At 38.3% G+C, this 20,845-nt stretch overlaps 1 protein-coding gene across 8 annotated transcripts in view; it reads left to right on the forward strand.

Annotated features, from left to right (window-relative positions):
* The window catches only part of TENM1 (teneurin transmembrane protein 1), an 893,898-nt gene that overhangs the window by 581,718 nt on the left and 291,335 nt on the right, over positions 1-20,845 (forward strand). For all 8 annotated transcript variants that reach the window (XM_049871612.1, XM_049871606.1, XM_049871609.1 and 5 more), the window contains 3 exons: positions 11,298-11,497; positions 12,776-12,986; positions 18,081-18,182. In XM_049871612.1, coding sequence (XP_049727569.1) covers positions 11,298-11,497; positions 12,776-12,986; positions 18,081-18,182 — 513 coding nt within the window. The remainder of the gene's footprint in view (positions 1-11,297; positions 11,498-12,775; positions 12,987-18,080; positions 18,183-20,845) is intronic.

Here is a 20,845-nt window from a genome sequence, read left to right on the forward strand (position 1 = left end):
TGAACGCTTATGCACAGATTTTTGTGTAAACATATGTTTTAATTTTGCTAGGGGTATTTTTTTTTTATGTACCTAGGAGTACGATGGCTGGGTCATATGGTAACTCTACGTGTAACTTTTTGAGGAACTAACAAATTGTTTATCACACCAGTTGTACCATTTTACAGTCCCACCAGCAATGTATGAAGGTTCCAATTTCTCCACATCCTCACCAACACTTGTTACAGTCAATTTTTTTTTAATTTTAACCATTCTAGTAGGTGTGAAATGGTATCTTATTTTGATTTGTATATCCTGCTGATTTTTTTTAATGATATTGAGAAGGCCTAGTGGCATAGTGTTTAAGAGCTCAGCTGCTAACCAAAAGGTCAGCAGTTCCAATCCACCAGCCACTCCTTGGAAACCCTATGGCGTAGTTCTACTCTGTCCTGTAGGGTCGCTATGAGCTAGAATCAACTCAACTGCAATGGGTACGTGTTAATGATGTTGAGCATCTTTTCATGTGCTCACTGGCCACTTGTATATCTTCTTTGGAGAAAAGTCTATTCAAATCCTTTGCCCATTTTTCAACTGGTTTATTTGTCCCTTTATTGTTGAGTTGTAAGACGTCTTTATATATTCTAGATACAAGTCTCTTATCAGATATAATGTATGCAAATATTTTTTCCATTTTGTAGGCTCTCTTTTCACTTTCTTGGTGATGTCCTTTGAAGCATAAAAATTTTGATGAAGCTCAATTTATCTATTTTTTCTTTATGTTTTTAATATATTTATGAAACCCTTGCCAAATGCCTGTGTTTTCATGTAAGAGTTTCATAGATTTTGAACCTATATTTAGGTCTTTGATCAATTTTTTTTTATTTTATTTTTACTGTGCTTTAAGTAAAAGTTTACCAATCAAGTCAGTCTTTCATACAAAAATTTATAGGCATCTTGCTGTATACTCCTGGTTGCTCTCCCGTTAATGAGACAGCACACTCCCTCTCTCCACCCTGTATTCCCTGTGTCCATTCAGCCAGCTTCTGTCCCCCCCCTGCCTTCTCATCTCACCTCCTGACAGGAGCTGCCCACATAGTCTCATGTGTCTACTTGAGCCAAGAAGCTCACTCCTCGCCAGTATCATTTTCTATCCCATAGTCCAGTCCAATTCCTGTCTGAAGAGTTGGCTTTGGGAATGGTTCCTGTCTTGGGCTAACAGAAGGTCTGGGGACTATGACCTCCGGGGTCCTTCTAGTTTCAGTCAGACCATTAAGTCTGACCTTTTTACAAGAATTTGAGGTTTTCTATCCCACTGCTTTCCTGCTCCGTCAGGGATTCTCTGTTGTATTCCCTGTCAGGGCAGTCATCGGTTATAGCCGGCACCATCTAGTTCTTCTAGTCTCAGGCTGATGTAGTCTCTGATTTATGTGGCCCCTTTCTTTGAGCAATTTTGAGTAATTTTTGTATATGGTATGAGGTAGGGATTCAACTTTATTTTTTGCATGTAGATATACAGTTGTCCTAACATCATTTGTTGAAAAGAATATTTTTTCCTCCATCAAATTGCCTTGACACCTTTGTTAAAAATCAGTGGACTGTAAATATGAGGTTTTATTTCTTTATCGGTCCCGATAAGGAAGAACAAAGTTGGAGGGCTCGCACTTCCTGATTTCAAAGCCTATTATAAAGCTACAAGAATCAAGACAATGTGATCTTGATACATAGGATAAATATATAGATCAATGGAATAGAACTGAGAGTCAACAGTTCAGGATATTCTGGGTCCCTTGAATTTCCATATGAATTTCAGTATCAGCTTGTCCATTTCTGCCAAAAGAAAGCAGTTGCGATTTTGATAGGGATTTCATTGAATCTGTAGATCAATTTGGGAAGTATTGCCATCTTAACAATACTAAGTCTTTTAATCCATGAACATAGACTGTCTTTCCATTTATTTAAGCCTTTAATTTCTTTCAATGGTGTTTTTTAGTTTTCAGTGTACTAGTGTTGCAATTCCTTTTGCTAAGTTTATTCCTAAGTATTTTATTCTTTTTCATGTTTTTGTAAATGGAATTGTTTTCTTAATTTCATTTTCTTTATTCATTGAATTTATCCATATTTATTCATTAATCTTTAATTTTTTTTGCAAAAAATGGCATGATTTTTTTTGAGAAGATATTTTACTCCGTGTCGACCCATGACTATGAGTAAATGTGTGAATATGTATTAAATGATGATCAATTTGGGTTTTAAATCAATTCTAGTTTTCACCAACAAAATTCAAAAAGATTGTCTACTTCATCTACCATTGGTAATCAGCATACAGAAACTTCTGCAAACATAACTACAAACATAACTAGTATTGCACTGTGTCTCACAAGAGACTTAAATTTGGAAACTGGTTTTTGTGAATGATGCTTAATGATCAACAGACAACACCAAAAGAACTGGAAAACTTTAAAGTTTGTTAGGGAATGTAAAAGTTATTACAATGAAATTGAAAGAAATCCTTCTAAAAAGAGAGTTTTGTCTTTTAAATGGTATGTGTTAAAAAAAAAACAGATATACAGAGTCGAAATGCAATTCAAAATAAGCCCTTTAATTAAAGCTAGAATTTTAGCAATGTACATTCATTTCTGTGTAAGAAGACATGCAATACTTAGATAAGTGACTGTATTAGAATCTGAAGTCTTCCAGTGTATGGACACAATTGTTTATACTTCTGAAGCATAAGATAAGTTAATGGGCTTTTCTACACAGTCAGCTATCTATTATCAGTGTCAGTAAGACAAAGGGATTTTATTTATAAACATATTTTATCTACAGTTAATTCCCAAAGGTCTATGTGTATAGATTGTTTCAGTTCTTCCTCTCACCAAACCTTGTACTGAAATGGCAAAATAAGTTATCAGCATTACTGTCAACAAAATTAATTAACAGCATTACTGTTTTATTAATTCACCCAAGCAGTGCTTACCAAGTGTTTACTACTTGCAAGGTTCGTTCTTCCTTTTCCGTCTCTTGGATTATATAACAGATACAAAGAGCATGTGTAACACACAAACTGAAAAATCTGTCCTGGAGAATTTAGAGTTAAATACATATTTTTCTTCTATAGTTCATATAATGAAAATTATAAGAGGCTAATATGATTTTTGAAGGAACACAAAGAAGATGGCACTTAAATCATAAGGTGCACACTAGGACTAATTCAGCTGAAAGACTACACCAAAGCCATTTGATTATGGTCTTTTGAAGGTTTTGAACATGCTGTAGGATAAAGTGAAAGGCAAATATGCTTTTAAAGCATATTTCTTTTTCATCTCTTCGGCCAACGTTCTCTTCTGCTAAGGCAATGCCTTCTTAGTATAGATACTTTTTATGGAACTTGTAAATGTCTTTAAAAGACTAGTCAGCTTGCTGTTATGTACAACAGTGTGCCCTTAACCTAGTCATTTTTACGTGGAGACCTAGTAGTGGAATCTTATGAATGAAGGTGTGTCAGTATCTTCTACCAGTGTTCCATTGAGACTTGAATAGAATCATTGAATGCAGCATGTCTATAAAAAAAAAAAAGTAGAAAAAAATACACGCATATGCCTGGAATATAGCTATTTTACCCCATATTTTATAAGGGAAATATATTAATAATCAGGTTTTTAGTATTTAAGTTGTGTCTGAGTCTAGATACAATGAAGCCTTGGTTTAGTCAATACAGTCACTGTATGCGGTGTCTGTCACCAATTCCAAGCCTCTGCATTTACCTTCCAGGTGGCTTGTGCCATCCTCCAACCTGGTCTATCTGTCACTGGTTTTTCCTGCTCAGCAGTTGATGTCTGTGTTGCAACCCATAAAGAGAGTATTTAGAGTAAACTAAATTGGTGGATATTGGTAAGACTGTAATAACTATAGTACTGCACAGTTTGTTACGATCTGTGTCTCTCTGAACTTCACCATGGATTTGTATACAGAAAAGTGTTCCGTTACTGGAAAATATGTTCTTCCTAGACCCTCTGATAAGCTTCAGTAAAATTAGTGATTAAATGACAATTAAAACATATTACAAAAACTGCACCTTAGCTCTGCGTTTTAACTCTGCCACTAACAATTTGCAAAAGATCAGTCAATGTTAAGGTTGGTGAAAACTATTCCACTTACCTATATTAATACAGAATTTCTTTATAAAATTACATTTCATGTTGTTTGTTCTGTATGTAATTTTCTTCTCTTCAGTCCTCCCCCCCTCCAAGCTAAAGTAAGGAAAATGAGGAAATAATAAAAGCACTCTTAATCAGTGTAATGTAATCCATACCTAGTTTTGAGAGATGATAAAATGGAGCAGGCAATTTACTAGTGTGGATTGTTAACAGAGAGACATCTTCCTTTCTGATACATGAAGCTTAAAAAGGTTCATTTCTAAAAACCAAACACGTTGCCATTGAGTCAATTCCGACTCATAGCAACCCTAGAGGACAGAGTAGAGCTGCCCTGTAGGGTTTCTAAGGAGTGGTTGGTTAGTAGCCGAAGGCTTAACCACTGCACCGCCAGGGCTCCTTTAAAAGTTTAAACCCACCAACCCACTGCCGTCGAGTTGATTCCAACAAGGTTAAGGGCTGATAAAGTTTCCACCTGCAAGCCGTGAGAATTTCTTTTCATACCAAATCATTGCAGCTAGCTTGCTTTGCTATGTTTATTTATAGTCCACACCTTCATTCATTTTGTGTCATTTCTGTTCAATAACTTTATCTTAACTAATGTAAGCATTCAAAGGGTAATACCATCTTCTTTTAAAATCATTTTTATGACTGACTTATGCACATTAGAAGCACCATAGGTATTTATTAATGCTAAATAACCAGGAAACCCCAACAACACAACTTTTTGAGTTTTTTTCAATTTAGCGAATAACTTTTAAAAAAATTTTTTTGTTGTGCTTTAGGTGAAAGTTTACAGAGCACATTAGGTTCCCATTTGATAGTTTGTACATAAACTGTTCTGTGACATTGGTCGCATTCTCCTTAATATCAGCACTCTCCCAATTTCCACCCTGGATTCTCAGTTTCCTTTTGTTGGGATTTTCTACCCCTTCCTGCCTTCTCATCTTTGCTTTTGGGCAAAAGTTTTCATTTTTTTCTCATATAATTGATTGTTCTAAGTAACACGTTCCTCCTGGGTATTATTGTTTATTTTATGGGCCCATCTATTGTTTGGCTAAAAGGTGGTCTCCAGAAATGGCTTCAAGTCCACGTCAGAAGGGTATCTTAGGGCCATAGTCTCCGGGGTTCCTCCAGACTCTGTCAGACCAGTAAGTCTGATCTTTTTTGTGAATTTGATTTTTTGTCCTACATTTTTCTCCCACTCTGTCCAGGATCCTCTGTTGTGATCCCAATCAAACCAGTAGGTAGTTGTAGCTGGGCACCATCTAGTTCTTCTGGTTTCAGGGTCATGTAGGCTGTGATTCATGTAGTCCGTTAGTCCTTTGTAGTAACTGCTCCCTTGAGTCTTTGGTTTCCTTCACTCTCCTTTCCTTTGGACCAGAAGAGGCTAATATACCTTAAATGGCTCCTCACAAGTTTTTTTTTTTAATTTATTGTGCTTTAAGTGAAAGTTTGCAAATCAAGTCAGTCTCTCATACAAAGAGTTATACACACCTTGCTATGTACTCCTAGCTGCTCTCCCCCTAATGAGACAGCACACTCCTCGTCTCCACCCTATATTCCCCGTGTCCATTCAACCAGCTTCTGCCCCCTCTGCCTTCTCATCTCACCTCCAGACAGGAGCTGCTCACATAATGTCATGTGTCTACTTGAGCCAAGAAGCTCACTCCTCACTGTATCATTTTCGGCCTTATAGTTTAGTTCAATCCCTGTCTGGAGAGTTGGCTTCAGAAATGGCTCCAGTCTTGGGCTAAAAGAAGGTCCAGGGACCATGACCTCCGTGGCCCCTTAGTCTCAGTCAGACCGTTAAGTCTGGTCTTTTTACAAGAATTTGAGGTCTGCATCCCACTGTTCTCCTGCTCCATCAGGAATTCTCTAACTGTGTTCCCTGCCAGGGCAGTCATCAGTTGTAGCCAGGCACCATCTAGTTTTTCCAGTCTCAGGCTGATGTAGTCTCTGCTTTATGTGGCCCTTTCTGCCTCTTGGGCTCGTCTTTACCTTATGTCTTTGGCATTCTTCATTCTCCTTTGCTCCAGGTAGGTTGAGACTAATTGATGCATCTTAGATGGCCACTTGCTAGCGTTTAAGACCTCAGACACTACTCACCAAAGTAGGATGCAGAATGTTTTCTTAATACATTTTGTTATGCTGGTGGACCTAGATGTCCCTTGAAACCATGGTCCCCAAACCACCTTCCCTGCTACTCTGGACTGGGAAGTGTTCGGTTGTATTCTGGAAACTTCTTTGCTTTGGGTTTAGTCCAGTTGTGCTGACCTCTCCTGTATTGTGTGTTGTCTTTCCCTTCACCTAAAATAGTTCTTGTCTACTATGTAATTAGCAAATGCCCCCTCCCTCCCTCATCACCCTCATAACCATCAAAGAATATTTTCTTCTCTGTTTAAACTTTTTCTTGAGTTCGTATTAATAGTGGTCTCATACAATATTTGTCCTTTTGCAACTGACTAGTTTCACTCAGCATAATGCCTTCTAGATTCCTCCATGTTATGAGATGTTTCACAGATTCATCATTGTTCTTAATCATTGGGTAGTATTCCATTGTATGAATATGCCATATTTTATTTATCCATTCATCCATTGATGGGCACCTTGGTTGCTTCCATCTTTTTGCTATTGTAAACAGTGCTGCAGTGAACATGGGTGTGCATATATTTGTTTCTTGTGAAGGCTCTTATTTCTTTAGGATATATTCCAAAGAGTGGGATTGGTGGATCGTATGGTAATTCTCTTTCTAGCTTTCAAAGGAAGTGCCACATCGATTTCCAAAGTGTTTGTACCATTTTACATTCCCACCAGCAGTGTATGTAAGTGTTCCAGTCTCTCCACAACCTCTGCAACATTTATTATTTTGTGTTTTTTTGGATTAGTGCCAGCTTTGTTGGGGTGGGATGGTATCTCATTGTAGTTTTGATTTGCATTTCTCTTAATGGCTAACGATTGTGAGCATTTCCTCGTGTATCTGTTAGCCACCTGAATGTCTTCTTTGGTGAAGTGCCTGTTCCTATCCTCTGCCCATTTTCTAAAATTGGATTATTTGTCTTTTTGTAGTTGAGTTTTTGCAGTATCATGTAGATTTTAGAGTTCAGATGCTGATCAGAATTGTCGTAGCTAAAAACTTTTTCCCAGTCTGTAGGTAATCTTTTTACTCTTTTGGTGAAATCTTTGGATGAGCATAGGTGTTTAATTTTTAGGAGCTCCCAGTTATCTAGTTTCTCCTCTTCACAAGCTTTTAAGACCCCAGATGGTACTCACCAAAGTAAGATGTAGAACATTGTCTTTATGAACTATATTGTGCCAACTGACATCGATGTCCCCCGAATCTATGACCCTTCACCTTTGAGCCTAGGAACTGTGTCCTGCAAGGTGTTTGGTTATGTCTAAGAAGCTTCCATGACTATGCCCCTTGTGTGCTCTACTGTCTGTATTAATATACATGCAGCACCTACAATTATGTGTATAGAAATATCCACAACCAAACCTATATCTGCAGGTGGGTATGTGCCCATACACTCCTGCACACCTGTTTAGCATACCTATCTACCTATGTATCCATTTGTAGATTATAGTTTGTTAATACTATTGTTGCTGGGTTGAATAACTTTTAAATAGCCTAATTATGCAATACATGGTACTATAAAGTACAGAAGGAAGAGATGATATAACATTTAGTCAAGCATGGATATAATGGTTCATGTCCATCAACTGGTTTTGTCTTGATTTTTATTAAATGACAGTGTCTGTATTCATTATAGGCTATCGTCAGCACCTTTAAAATATTGTTTGTTGGACCTAGAAAATTTTTACTTGTTTTGTATTTATAATTTTTTTCCACAATCAAATGATGCATTTTAAGAAGTTGTAAAAGCACCTAATGAGGATAACACTTAAATAAACTGAACAGTAGTTTAAGAGCACAAGCATCCACACAAATACAGTCTATTAATTGCCTGCTCATAAGACACTTGTCAGCTCAGGGACCTTATGAGTTAAATATATAATCAACCCTTTGAGGACCAAATTGCTCTGTCTCACATGGAAAAAAAGTAACTTTCGGTGAAAAATAAGGTTCTCAGCTGGTCATTTATCATCTCAAAGTGTGTATTTTATTATAAATGTCAATTCCACAAAATTACGTGTCCTAGAATACATAATTATGTCCAAAATTGCATTTCAAATCTATTATTAACAGTTAACAGTGAACATTCTTAAAATAGTTATTACTCTTGGCCTTAAGACAAACAGCAATAATAGAGGTATTTCAGGGAGTTAAAAGCTGGGAGGCAATGGCCTCTGAATAAAGCCACTGCAGGTGTGTTTCTTAATGGGCTGTTAATTTTATAGGGGGTGAACACAAAGGACGGAGACCATGTGTGTTTTTAAACTGTGTTTGGTGTGGAGAAGGAGATGATGGCTGAGAAATATAAAGGTGGTGTGAAATGAGGCCAAATTAAACTTCCCTCCTGAGGTGTAACCCTGTTAGCTTAAAATCAAGGCAAATTAATCCTCATCCTTCCTCTTGTATCCCTTCCTTCCCCACCACCCCATAACAAAGGATACCACAGAAATATATATTAAACTAGCAAATCAGAAACAATTAGAAAATATGACAATAAATTAAGATCTGATTGTCCAAACTCAACATCTTCCCTCACAAATGAGTTCCTCCCTGGGTTTCCTGTTATTACTACCCCACCCATTACCCATTGCCCTTGAGGCGATTCCACTCATAGAGTAGAACTGCCCCATAGAGTTTCCAAGGTAGTCGGATTTGAACTGCCAACCTTTTAGTTAGCAACCGTCGCACTTAACCACTTAACCACTATGCCACCAAGGTTTTCGCTACTGGTACTATCTAAAACACCCATACTCACAATTGTGAAGGCAGTTTTCCCTCTGCCTTAGTCCCCACACCTAGTTTCCTCTAGGAATTTGCTTCTCAAAGTGTGGCTGTAGCTCGTGTGGCACAGGCATCACTTAGGAACTTGTTAGAAATGCCTAACCTCAGACCTACTGAATCAGAATTTGCATTTTAACAAGACACCCCCTTCTCCACATAATTCTTGTGCACATTAAAGGTTGAGAAGCATTGCTGTAGGATCTTCCTTTGCATTGTGTCTCATATCTTTCTCCTTCTTTCCATTCATACTACCATCATTTTTCATTGGAATGTAATTTTTTCCACGTGAGCTGTTTCGACCCACCCAAAATTCAGATCTCCATGTCATTTCACCTGAATTATTGCCCCTAATTTCAACATCAAGGCAGTGGTTAAGTGCTCAGCTGCTAACCAAAAGGTTGGCAGTTCAAACCCACCAGCTGCTCCACAGGAGAAAGATGTGGCAGTCTGCTTCCGTAAAGATTTACAGCCTTGGAAACCCTGTGGGGCAGTTCTCCTCTGTCCTCTAGGGTGGCTATGAGTCAGGATTGATTCGACCCAAAGGGTAATTCCTATATTATTCTTCTGTCTCCCTTCTCTAAATCATCCTACCTCTGCCTCAAGAATAGCCTTTTTAGTGTACCCAAGCCCCTCTTCTCTTCTTAAAACCTTTAATGGCTTTCCAGCTTCTATTAAATAAACCCTTTTTACTAGCACTCAAAAAAAAAAAAAAGCACTCAAGACCTTATAAAATATGATGCTATCTTTTCCCTTGAGCCCTATTTATGACTGCTCCTGTCTCGTGTATATATGTATATACACTTACACCTTAGCTCAGAGCCCTGGTGACACAGTGCTTCAGAGCGCAGCTGCTAACCAAAAGGTCGGCAGTTGGAATCTACCAGTTGCTCCTTGGAAACCCTGTGGGGCAGTTCTACTGTGTCCTATAGGGTCGCTCTGAGTCGGAATTGACTCAACAGCAACAGGTTGGGGTTTTTTTGTTTTGTTTTTTTTAATACCTTAGTTATGTACTTCCCCTACTCTTTATTTTGGTTGGATACATTCCTTCCAGGTAGAACACCCTACCTAATGTTGTTGCTGTTGCTGCATCCCATCCAGTCAGTTCCAACTCACGGCAACCCCATAGGACAGAGTAGAACTACCCCCATAGGGTTTCCTAGGCCGTAATCTTTACAAAAGGAGCCCTGGTAGGGCAGTGTTTAAGCACTCGGCTGCTAACCGAAAGGTCGGTGGTTCAAACCCACCAGCCAATCCTTGGGAGAAAGATGGGGTAGTCTGCTTTGGTAAAGAGTACAGCCTTGGAAACTCTGTGGGGAAATTCTACTCTGTCCTATGGGATCACTGAGTCAAAACTGACTCTATGGCAAGGGGAGCGGTTCACCAGCTCATTTCTCCCATGGAGCCAATGGTTGGTTTAAACTGCCAACCTTTTGGTTAGCTACTGAGGACTTAACAATTACACCACCACAGCTCCTTCCCAATAAAAAAAAAAAAATTTTTTTAAATCCTCTCCCTCCTTTAAGGAGCATCTTCAATGGCACTTCCCCATATAAACCATTTTGGGATTCATTCATTCATTCAATATATATTGATTACATACTATTTGACTGCATTCTTCTAGGTAGTAGGGATAAAGCAATGAGCAAAACAGCCACAGTTCCTGTCCTCATGGAGCTTATATTCTACTAAAGAAAAACAGGAAATAAACAATAAATAAGTAAAATATATTGTATATTAAGTAGTGATAAGTGCTAAGGAGAAAAATAAAGGAGGATAAACAGGATAGATACAGCTGAGGATGAGGAGTATCCTTCAACCAAATACCTTTCCCTTATTTTAATATCCCAAGCACTTATTTTTCTTTACAATGTGTCTATTTGTGTACTTGTCCTTTTTCCCCTGCTGTGTTCAAAGCTCCTTGAGGGTAAGAGCAGCATCTTACTCATCTTCGTATCTCCTGCAGCTCCCACAACAGTGCTCAATAAACAATGGTTAAATAAGTCAAATTGATTGAAATAAATGCAAAAAGCGTTTAAGAAAAGGGAGAGACCAACATAGTGGTTGGTTAGGGAAGACTCCCTGGAAAATATTCGATTTGAGTAAGACTTTGAAAGATGGGTGGGGTGGCGAGGAAGGAACAGCTAAGTAGGTCAAGTTTTGATATATCTGTTCTTGAAAAGCTGAAACTCGTTACTTTATAAATAAAGATTAATATGATGTATAATTCTCTCTATCTTTAAAACCAGTGTTTCAGAAGGGACGTGCAATAGACACCGGAGAGGTTGACATTGGCGCACAGGTCATGCAAACCATTCCACCCGGCTTATTCTGGCGTTTCCAGATAACCATCCACCATCCTATATATCTGAAATTCAATATTTCTTTAGCCAAGGACTCTCTGTTGGGAATTTATGGCAGAAGAAACATTCCGCCTACACACACTCAGGTATTTGGTTTTATAGGTATTTCTTGAACTCTTTTAGAGGGTGGTGGGATGAACAGTTCATGGTTTGTGACTTGCAACATGTGTGGAAGTAAAGAGTGAGAGCAGGAAACCGTCGTAATGAATAAATTTTCAGAATAATCACACTGAAGGTAAAGAAACACAATGACTTTGAGAACTAAGGAATGGCATTTAGCAGAGCAGATTCAGAAAACAGAGTTTAAGAAAACACTCCTGAAATTTCCAGCTGGAACCATGGGCCTTCCCAGGTCTCTCACTTTACTTAGCTTTGGTTCACATGCCCCCTCATCTGGTTCCATACATTCATTCTTCATTGTTCCAAATGGAGGTTTGCAAATCTACCAGGAATTGGTGGGGAATAAGTCAAAAAGGCAGATTTTCTCTTACATGTAGAAATTTTCCTGGTTATTGTTAATAATAACTCAAGTACGTAAAATAGTCTATGGTTTACATAGCCCTTCTATATACCTTAGCTACCGCCCTTCTGTATACCTTAGCTACATTATTTCTCTCATTTCCTTTCCCATATCTCCTCCCTACATAAACCCATTTGGGATTCTCCTACATGAAAGAAGTTTTGAAAGGAGTTATAATCATCCAGGGCTTGCTTGCTTTTCAGCAGATGTGACTGTACTGAAGATCTTTCCTTCCGGACCAGAATAGGCAGGGAATTAGAATGCTGTTCAAATGTGACTCTTAAGAAAATAAATGTTAAAGGAAACATGTGCCATGTGCTTGTCTGCTGACTAGAAAAAAAAAGGGGAGTTCTTTGAATATTTAAATCCATTACCACAAAGGTAGTAAATTATGATGATGTTTCTCAAGGTTTTCACTCTTCATTTGTTTTAAAAACTGTAAAAATGTTTTTAATTTGTAGGGAAGGTCACAGTAACATTTCTGAAAAACATTTTTCAAGTATCTTTTGTCAGATGCTTTAATAAAATATCAGGATTCTCTTGCATAATACTAAATATTAAAATACTAAAAAATAATTTTTTTCTATTTCTTGGTTTATCTTTAAACAATTATTTTGAATACTTCAAAGCTGAAAGGTTTACAGTGATTATAAATATGAGGGCTTTTTTTCAGAATTAGTAATATTCTTCTTGATTTTAAATATACTTAAGAATCAATAATCTCCTCTCCTGCTCTGTCCATCGCTAAAGCAAAGCAGCATGAAATAGGACAATTAAAGTTGGAGATGTTCATCAGTCTAAAAGTAAGAATAATGGCTCATATTTGTGTTTCTATTTATTCCAGTTTGATTTTGTAAAACTAATGGATGGAAAACAACTGGTCAAGCAGGACTCCAAGGGCTCTGATGATACCCAGCACTCCCCTCGGAACCTGATCTTAACCTCATTGCAGGAGACAGGTTTCATAGAGTATATGGACCAAGGGCCGTGGTATCTGGCATTTTACAATGATGGAAAAAAGATGGAGCAAGTATTCGTATTAACTACAGCTATTGGTGAGCTGCCTTGGCTATTATTTTGAATTGACATTATAACTCTAGAAAGACACAATCAGAGATGAAAGTGATACTGGTGTTATTTAAGCTTATTGATCGTTCTGCCTTAAAGTCATTATTCAGGATAGGTCACTATGAGAAAGGCTTATATTGTTGTTGTCACTGATGTTGTTTAAATGCTGATTAAGATTTTAAAAATGCTCCATTATTTGCTACTATTTTAGGATACTTGCCATGCACCTTTTTATAGGCTCCCAATAGGAACAAGAAGGGACTAAGTAAGAGAACCCCTATTGATTCAAGCTCTATCATAAATGGAAAAGCAAATGAATACCTTTTAAAATTGAAAACCTAGCAATTCTTTGGAACAAATGATTCTAGAACCATTAAGGCTTCAAAATACAATAGAACAGTATTTAGAGAAGAGTCTTAAGGATAATAATATGGGTCATTCAAAGCTCTTTCTTTCAGAATTTTTTAGTTTGAAAACCATCAAAATGGCTCTCTTTCAGTGTGCTCAGGGCCTTTTGAAACATGTTCTTTTTAACATAATGCTTACACACACTCTTATTCACTTTCACCCTGGTTAGTCAGAGACATCTTACTCCTTTATCATTTTTTGGTGAATTCATTCCTTATGACCATTTGTATGAATAAAGCTGAGCTCTTTAGCAGCTTTAGAACTCTGAGGTAAACAACTCACAGACACAGTATTTTATTGCATGAATTTTCCTAAAACACATATCTTTTAAAAGAAGGGAAAATATTTTACAGCTGTCAGTTTTCTGTACAACTCTCACCACTTTATCCTTTAATTAACCTGTTCAGCCATATGTTTAGGAAGATGTGTTGACTGTTAATAGGTATACCATCTGCTCTTTTATAACAATTATGTTCTATTTTTACTTGATGCTGAAGACCTTCAGTCAGTAGAAAATGGTATTTCAGCCATAAGATTATCAAAAACTTTCCTCTAAAGCAATCAAAAAGGCCATAAAAATGCACTGATGATTTTTCCCCCCTGGAGAATAACTCTGCCGATCTTACATCTTCAAAAGACAAAACACTTGTTCATAAATGAGAAAAAAGAAAAACCTATTCTAAGTCTTGTCACTGTTTTACCGCTGTTACAAGCTCAGTGAGACAGGCTCAATGGATGGACCTTTCCTGATATTTTTCTATCAAGGCCCAGTTTTGATAATGCAAATGCCAACGAGTTATAAGATGTTGAATTTTCTCCTATGAAATCAGAGAAATTAGAAGATCTGAAATATCCGTGAAGAAGATTTTATCGCTTTCTGTTATCCTTACCCCTAATAAGCCGAAGTTAAAACACTAACCAAGACATTAACCTTTCAAAAATCAAATAGACCCAGAAACATGCTTGGAGATTTTGCCTGTTCCTTCCTTTCTCCCAAAAAAGAACCTTTGAGATCCAATTCCTATCATCCAGAGATCAAGCTGTCAGTTTTATACGCAACAACATATTTGCTTTTTCCTGACTCAAGTCAGTTTCTTTAGTATTCTGTTATCTTTTTAAGATTAGGAGCAGTAGAAACATTTCTCCTCCAATTCCACTTAAAGAGAATCCAAGTAAATTTCAAATAATGAAAAGGTATATAAGTCATTTACTCTTTAAATTCTCCTCATTATTTTTTTGTTTGCTTTTATACTTTATCTTAATCATAGTAAAAAGAGGCTGATATATTTGATTAAACAAAGTGAGGTGTATGTGAATTTAACTCTTCTAAGTGCTGTTCATTCATCTATTTCATGATAATGTTAGAATCGGTTGATTGAATTTAACTATATTTGGTCTCCTAATAAGGATCAAGACAGTATTAATAACTAACATTTATTGAGTTATTTATGGGACCTGGCCTATATTAATACAGGTATTATTTTCTCGTAGGGTAGGCAGAATTGTCAATATCCTCAAATCTAAGCTAGCCTCCTTTGTAACATGATAATATATACCATTTATGGAGTACCACTCTGCCCCAGGCTGTGTACTAAAAAAAAAAAAATGTACTAGCTGCTTTATATTCAGTTATCTTGTTTCATTCTCATTGCAACACTGATAGCGTAGATATAGTGATACTTCTATTGCAAGTAAGGAAATGGAGGCTTGTAAAGGGCAAGTAATTTGGCAAGAACTCACAGCCAGCAACTGGCAACATTGAGATTGGAGAGCCAGTATGTCTGATTCCAAAGCTCATGCCTTTTAGACCATACTGATTTCATAAGATTGTCTATTACATTTAGTTTCTCCCATGAGAAAAGCTTCTGCCAGAAGAAAAATCTGTCATCAGTGCAGATGCAGATACCAAGGGGCTTTTGACTCTAGCATAAGAGCAGGTTTTAAGCACAGAACTTCAAAATGATAACTCTAATGAACTGGAGTCTAGGAAGTGGTTCTAAAGTAAGATTAAAACGCTAGGAGGCAAAGCTTACTGGAGGCCAACATAAATAGAAAAGCACATTCTTTTTCATCGCTAGTTGTTTATGTGTTTCTGCTGCAACCGTCTTCCTCCCAGGAGTCCCTAGGCTGTCTCAGTGTCTCTTTGATACCCAGTGGAGATGGCAGCTTCCAGAACTCCTATATTGGCTTCTCTTCTCATTTGCATGGCCGGTGTTAAGCTCTGTGTAGCAGTGTGGGCCCAGGGACAGCTCTTGGATAAGTCAATAAGATGTAGGGATTTTTATTTGTTTTGATAGCAAACTTTATTAAACATTTTTCCAGAATAACTACATTCCCACAAGGCTGCTCCCATAAAGTTGTCAATAGGATCTGGTATGAAACTCAATTCAAATATATTTACCTTTGAAAGCTTTTTCCATGACCTCCTATCACCCATGCAGGGCAGGTGAAACACAGAGGTAGGTTCAAGCACTGCCGCTACTGCTTGACACTGGTCAGCTAGGGAAGTAGAAAATAGAAGAAATAGTTGTTCCATCTCTAAATGATGAAAAGTTAACTCCTCGGGCCTTTTCATAATTACCTTTTAAGAAGAATCATGATTTTCGGAAAATAACTCACGTTTTAATGGGTTAAAAATAGTAGTCTCTGTGCCAAATACTGCATTCTTGCTAGCCCAGTTGTAGTTCAGTAACTCTCACATGTGAATTGGTAATCCGGTTCAGATTTCTAACACAGGGATCAGAGAACAGACCATCATAGACCTGTAAAAGGGCATCTGCGTTTATTCACACAAGGGCGAGAATAATCTCTTCTGCTTCATAATAGGGTGGCTCTCCACACAGCCACTGAATTCATTCTGTTTTCTAAGAACTAGGTGCCACTTTCTTCCTCTTGCTCTTCTTCTGCCCCAAGGCAGAACTCCAAAGCCTAGATCAGAAGCTCTCTAACTGGAAGTTTATTGTCTAAGGCATTGGTTCTCAAATCTTAGTGGGCACCTGCAGAGTCACCTGGAGTGTTTGTTAAAATGCAGATAACTGGGCTACGCCCTTCAGAGACAGGGTCAGTAGATCTGGAGTGAAGCGCAGGCCTCTGCATTTTAACAGGGCCCAGGTGATCCTGTTGATACAGGTAGTCCACAGGCCACAACTGAAGAAATGCTATTTCATGACCCTCATTATAAATTCTCACCCTCATAGTTCAGTGGAAGATACTAGGACTACTTCCTATTATATCTTTCTAACTGGAAATAACTTATTCAAGTGAAACTTGGTGAAGCAGATAATTTGGATTGAAAAGGGAAAAATTGGTACTTGAGAAAAGTATAATTTTAATAGGCCAGAGCATAAAAACTCAGAATCCAAGAGTGCTAAGTACAGAAAGCATACAGAAAGGCATGAGAAAATGATACGAAACTGAAAGAGTAAAATTTGTTGTTAGCTGCTCTTAAATCGGCCCCCGACTCATTGTGACCCCATTCACAATGGAACAAAATGCTTCCTGGTCCTGAGCCATCCGCATGATTGGTTGTGGATCAGACCACTGTGGTCCATAAAGGTTTCATTGGCTGATTTTTGGAAGTAGACTGCCAGGCCTTTCTTCCTACTCTGTCTTAGTCTGGACACTCCACTGAAACCTGTTCAACATCATAGTAACACACAACCCTTCACTGATAGTCGGGAGGGGGCTGCAACGAGGTGCATTGTCTGGGAACCAAACCTGTAAGGCCTACCACATGTAAGGTGAAAATTCTACCACTAAATCACCATTGCCCCCAAACAAGAGTAAAGGATAGCTTCATGAACTTAGAATTTGATGTTATTACAATTACATGCAATTTTAAACTACAAACAATTTTTAATGTCATTGTCAGAGCCTGACACCTATATAACTTTATACCATGTCAGTCAAGCTACTTGCCACAAGACTTATCAAAGTTCTGTTGCACTGCACATCTTTATGTCACCAAAGCTACCTATGGGCACCCTCAAAGCCTTCTCAATTCCCCTGAAACCTATTCTTCTCTAAAAATGGATTGAAAGGAAATTAGTGGCAGAGCACTGATAAGCATTTACAGTCAAGAAAGCATTTCTCAACAAAATACTTAGGCTCTAATGCTTTTAGTGGTAGTGAATTTAATATGAACACTTACTTTAAAAGCTTTCCATTGTCACTTATTAATGAAAATGAAATACTGATTATCATATTTAAACTGTCAAGATAGTGTATTAAATATTCTAAGTTGCTACAGAAGAAACTTTATTTGCTACAAGCTAAATTTGAAAAGTAAACAGTAGACTTAGTCTTCTGGGATGAATTTTTAAGCTCTTTTGCTTTTGAAAGATGTCAGATAATCCTCGTACATTTTTAGCTTTATCAGGAATGTCTCATAAGAATACAATTCATCCAGACCCTTTATGCACTTTGGAGATGAGCTTAGTTTTTAGTTCCACTCTTGAATAGCCAATTCAGCAAAACCAGGACCCTTTTAATAATTTGGTACTGCATGTGACATCTTACAGAAGCCTTTGGCATCTGATTTTAAGCAGTAAGTATTCCAAAGACAGCAAGAGGGCAAGATTGTTATAGGCTCAGAGTTCCTCCAACTTAAAAAAAGTTAGACTCTGCAGCCTGAAGGTTTGCTCATTGTTCCCCCTTTTTCTCTTTATGAATAGAAATCATGGATGACTGTTCAACCAATTGCAATGGAAATGGAGAATGTATCTCTGGCCATTGTCACTGTTTCCCAGGATTCCTTGGGCCTGACTGCGCGAGAGGTAATGTAACTCTATCATTCTGAATGGTTTCAGGAAATAGAAATTTAATTTGTCATTTGGGAACGCAAAAGTAGTAGTAGCAGCAGCAGCAGCAGCAATAGCAGCAAAAGCCCCTACTGCCACCACCAAAAGCTGAGCACTTACTGTGCCAGACACTGTCCCAAATGCTTTGTGTTACTTCTTTAACTCATACAGTAGCCCTGCGAGGTTGGTCTACTACTATCACAGTTTTATGGGCAAATAAGAGAACTCAGCGAGGTTAAGTAGCTTCCCCATGGTTACTTAACAGCTGGAGTTTATACCTAGATTATCTGATCTGGCCACTACATGATACTTATATTTCTTTCATATACTAATTTATAATAGGCTGACTTTAAACGTGGGCCAAGTTGGTAACTGTTTATATACACCAATGGAAACTACTAGAAGGGGCATTGTCTTAGGCTGGATTCTCTAGAGGAAATAACCGGTGAAGCTTACATATACTTAGAGAGGTTTATTTCAAGGAAATGGCTCATGCAGTTGTGGAGGCTGGCAAGTCCCAAACCCATGGGTCAGATGTCAGGCCGGAGGCTTTTCCTGACTCACATGGTTGCAGGTGCTTAGGGGCCCAAATCAGCAGATCGGACGGCAAGCTGCTGGCTCACCAGGATGCAGGAGCTGGCGAATCCCAAAATCTGCAGGTCAGACACATCCCAAGAACCGGAGGTCAGAGGATGACAAGTCAGATGCAGGATCGAGAGAGAGTGAGCTTTGCCAGAACATTCATATGTATTGGATGCAGACCACACCCCCAAAGAAAACTCCCATTTCAACCGATTGGCTGCTCACATCTGATCACAAAATGGAGAATGATTACATAATATCTGCCAAACCACTGAGAATCATGGCCTAGCCAAGTTGACACATAACCTTAACCATCACAATCCACCTTAAACCATACATAACCTCTGAAGACAATTTTAAAGGCATACTTGCACCTAACATAATACAACTAACATGTGTATAACCGAAAATGCACTAGCCCTGTTTACATCTCATATTTTGTAATAAGTAATGAAATAAGAGAGGAAGAAAACAAAGATATTTGCTATATATAAAATATATATATATGTGTATATATATTTTTATATATATATACACACATACACACACGCTCATACATGTATAACAAAACAAAGGAGAAACACTAAAAACAATTACAGCCTTCGTATCTGCAACTGGTCACATAATCATAGCTGGTATTGAGAATTACCTTTTTCTACCACACATTCCTTATTCCTTTTGTCCTCAGCAAGCACCTCAGTTGGTCATGGTTCTTTGCCTGGTGGGATGATCCAAGCCTTCATTCCTGAAGGGTCTGGACCGTTAGTAGTCATGTCAGAATTGAGTTGCTGTAGTTTTCCATTGACTTTAATCACAGGGCATGGTAGTACAGTAGAGACACCCTAAGGAATCACCTGTATTGCAGTCATACCCTTCTTTATCCCCATTGTGTAATATCAATTCAATTTTCCCTTGGTAATCAGGATCAATCACTCCAGCCAATACGGTAACTCCCTTCTATGCCTGTTGATCCAGAGGCACAAGGAGCCCAAATGGGTGGCATTCTTAACTTCCAGTTCAATGGAATCAGTTGGAACTAAGACCTCTAGACCCACAGAGCATAGGATCACTGGGACAGGAAGCAAAAATTTTGTGAGTGAGTCACTGAAGGTAATAGTGAGTGGTGCCACTCCCATTTACATCCCTTGATTCCTAGACCCATAAATCCTGGCTATAGTAGTAGAAACAACACCATTTATTGGATGCTGGTTTAAAGCATACACAGACTCCTAGAGAACATTGCCCCACGCTGCAAGATATTGCAACCTAGCTGGTCCCTTCATTTTGTCTTTAGAAGGCCATTCCATTGTTCTATCAAGCCTGATGCTTCAGGATGATAGGGAACATGGTAAGACCAGTGAATTCCATGAACATGGACCCATTGTTGCAACTCATTTGCTGTGAAGTGAGTCTCTTGATCTGAGGCAATGCTGTGTCAGATACCATGAAGATGGATAAGGCATTCTGTAAGTCCACGGATGGTAGTTTTGGCAGAAGCATTGTGTGCAAGGAAACCAAATCCACATCCAGAGTGTCTATTCCAGTAAGGACAAAACACTGCCCTTTCCATAATGAAAATAATCCAATGTAATCAACTTGCCACCAGGTTGCTGGCTGATCACCTCAAGGGATGGTGCCATATTGAGGGCTCAGTGTTGGTCTCTGCTGCTAGCAGATTGGGCACTCAACAGTGGCTGTAGCCAAGTCAGCCTTGGTGAGTGGCAGTCCATGTTGGTGGACCCATGCATAACCTCCATCCCTGTCACCATGGCCACTTTGTTCACGAGCCCATTGAGCAATGATGGGAGTAGCTGCGGAACGAGGATGACCAGTTTCCATAGAACGCATCATCCTATACACTTGACTGTTAAAATCGTCCTCTGCTGAGGTCACCCTTTGGTGAGAATTCACATGAGACACAAATATCTTCACTTCTTTGCCACATTCAGAGAGGTCTATCCACATACCTCTTCCCCATATATCCTTGTCTCCAATTTTCCAACCATGTTCCTTCCAAGTCCCTCACCATCCAGCCAAACCATTGGCCACATCCCATG

Source organism: Elephas maximus, chromosome X (genome assembly GCF_024166365.1).
Source record: "Elephas maximus indicus isolate mEleMax1 chromosome X, mEleMax1 primary haplotype, whole genome shotgun sequence".
Classification (NCBI taxonomy): Eukaryota; Metazoa; Chordata; class Mammalia; order Proboscidea; family Elephantidae; genus Elephas; species Elephas maximus.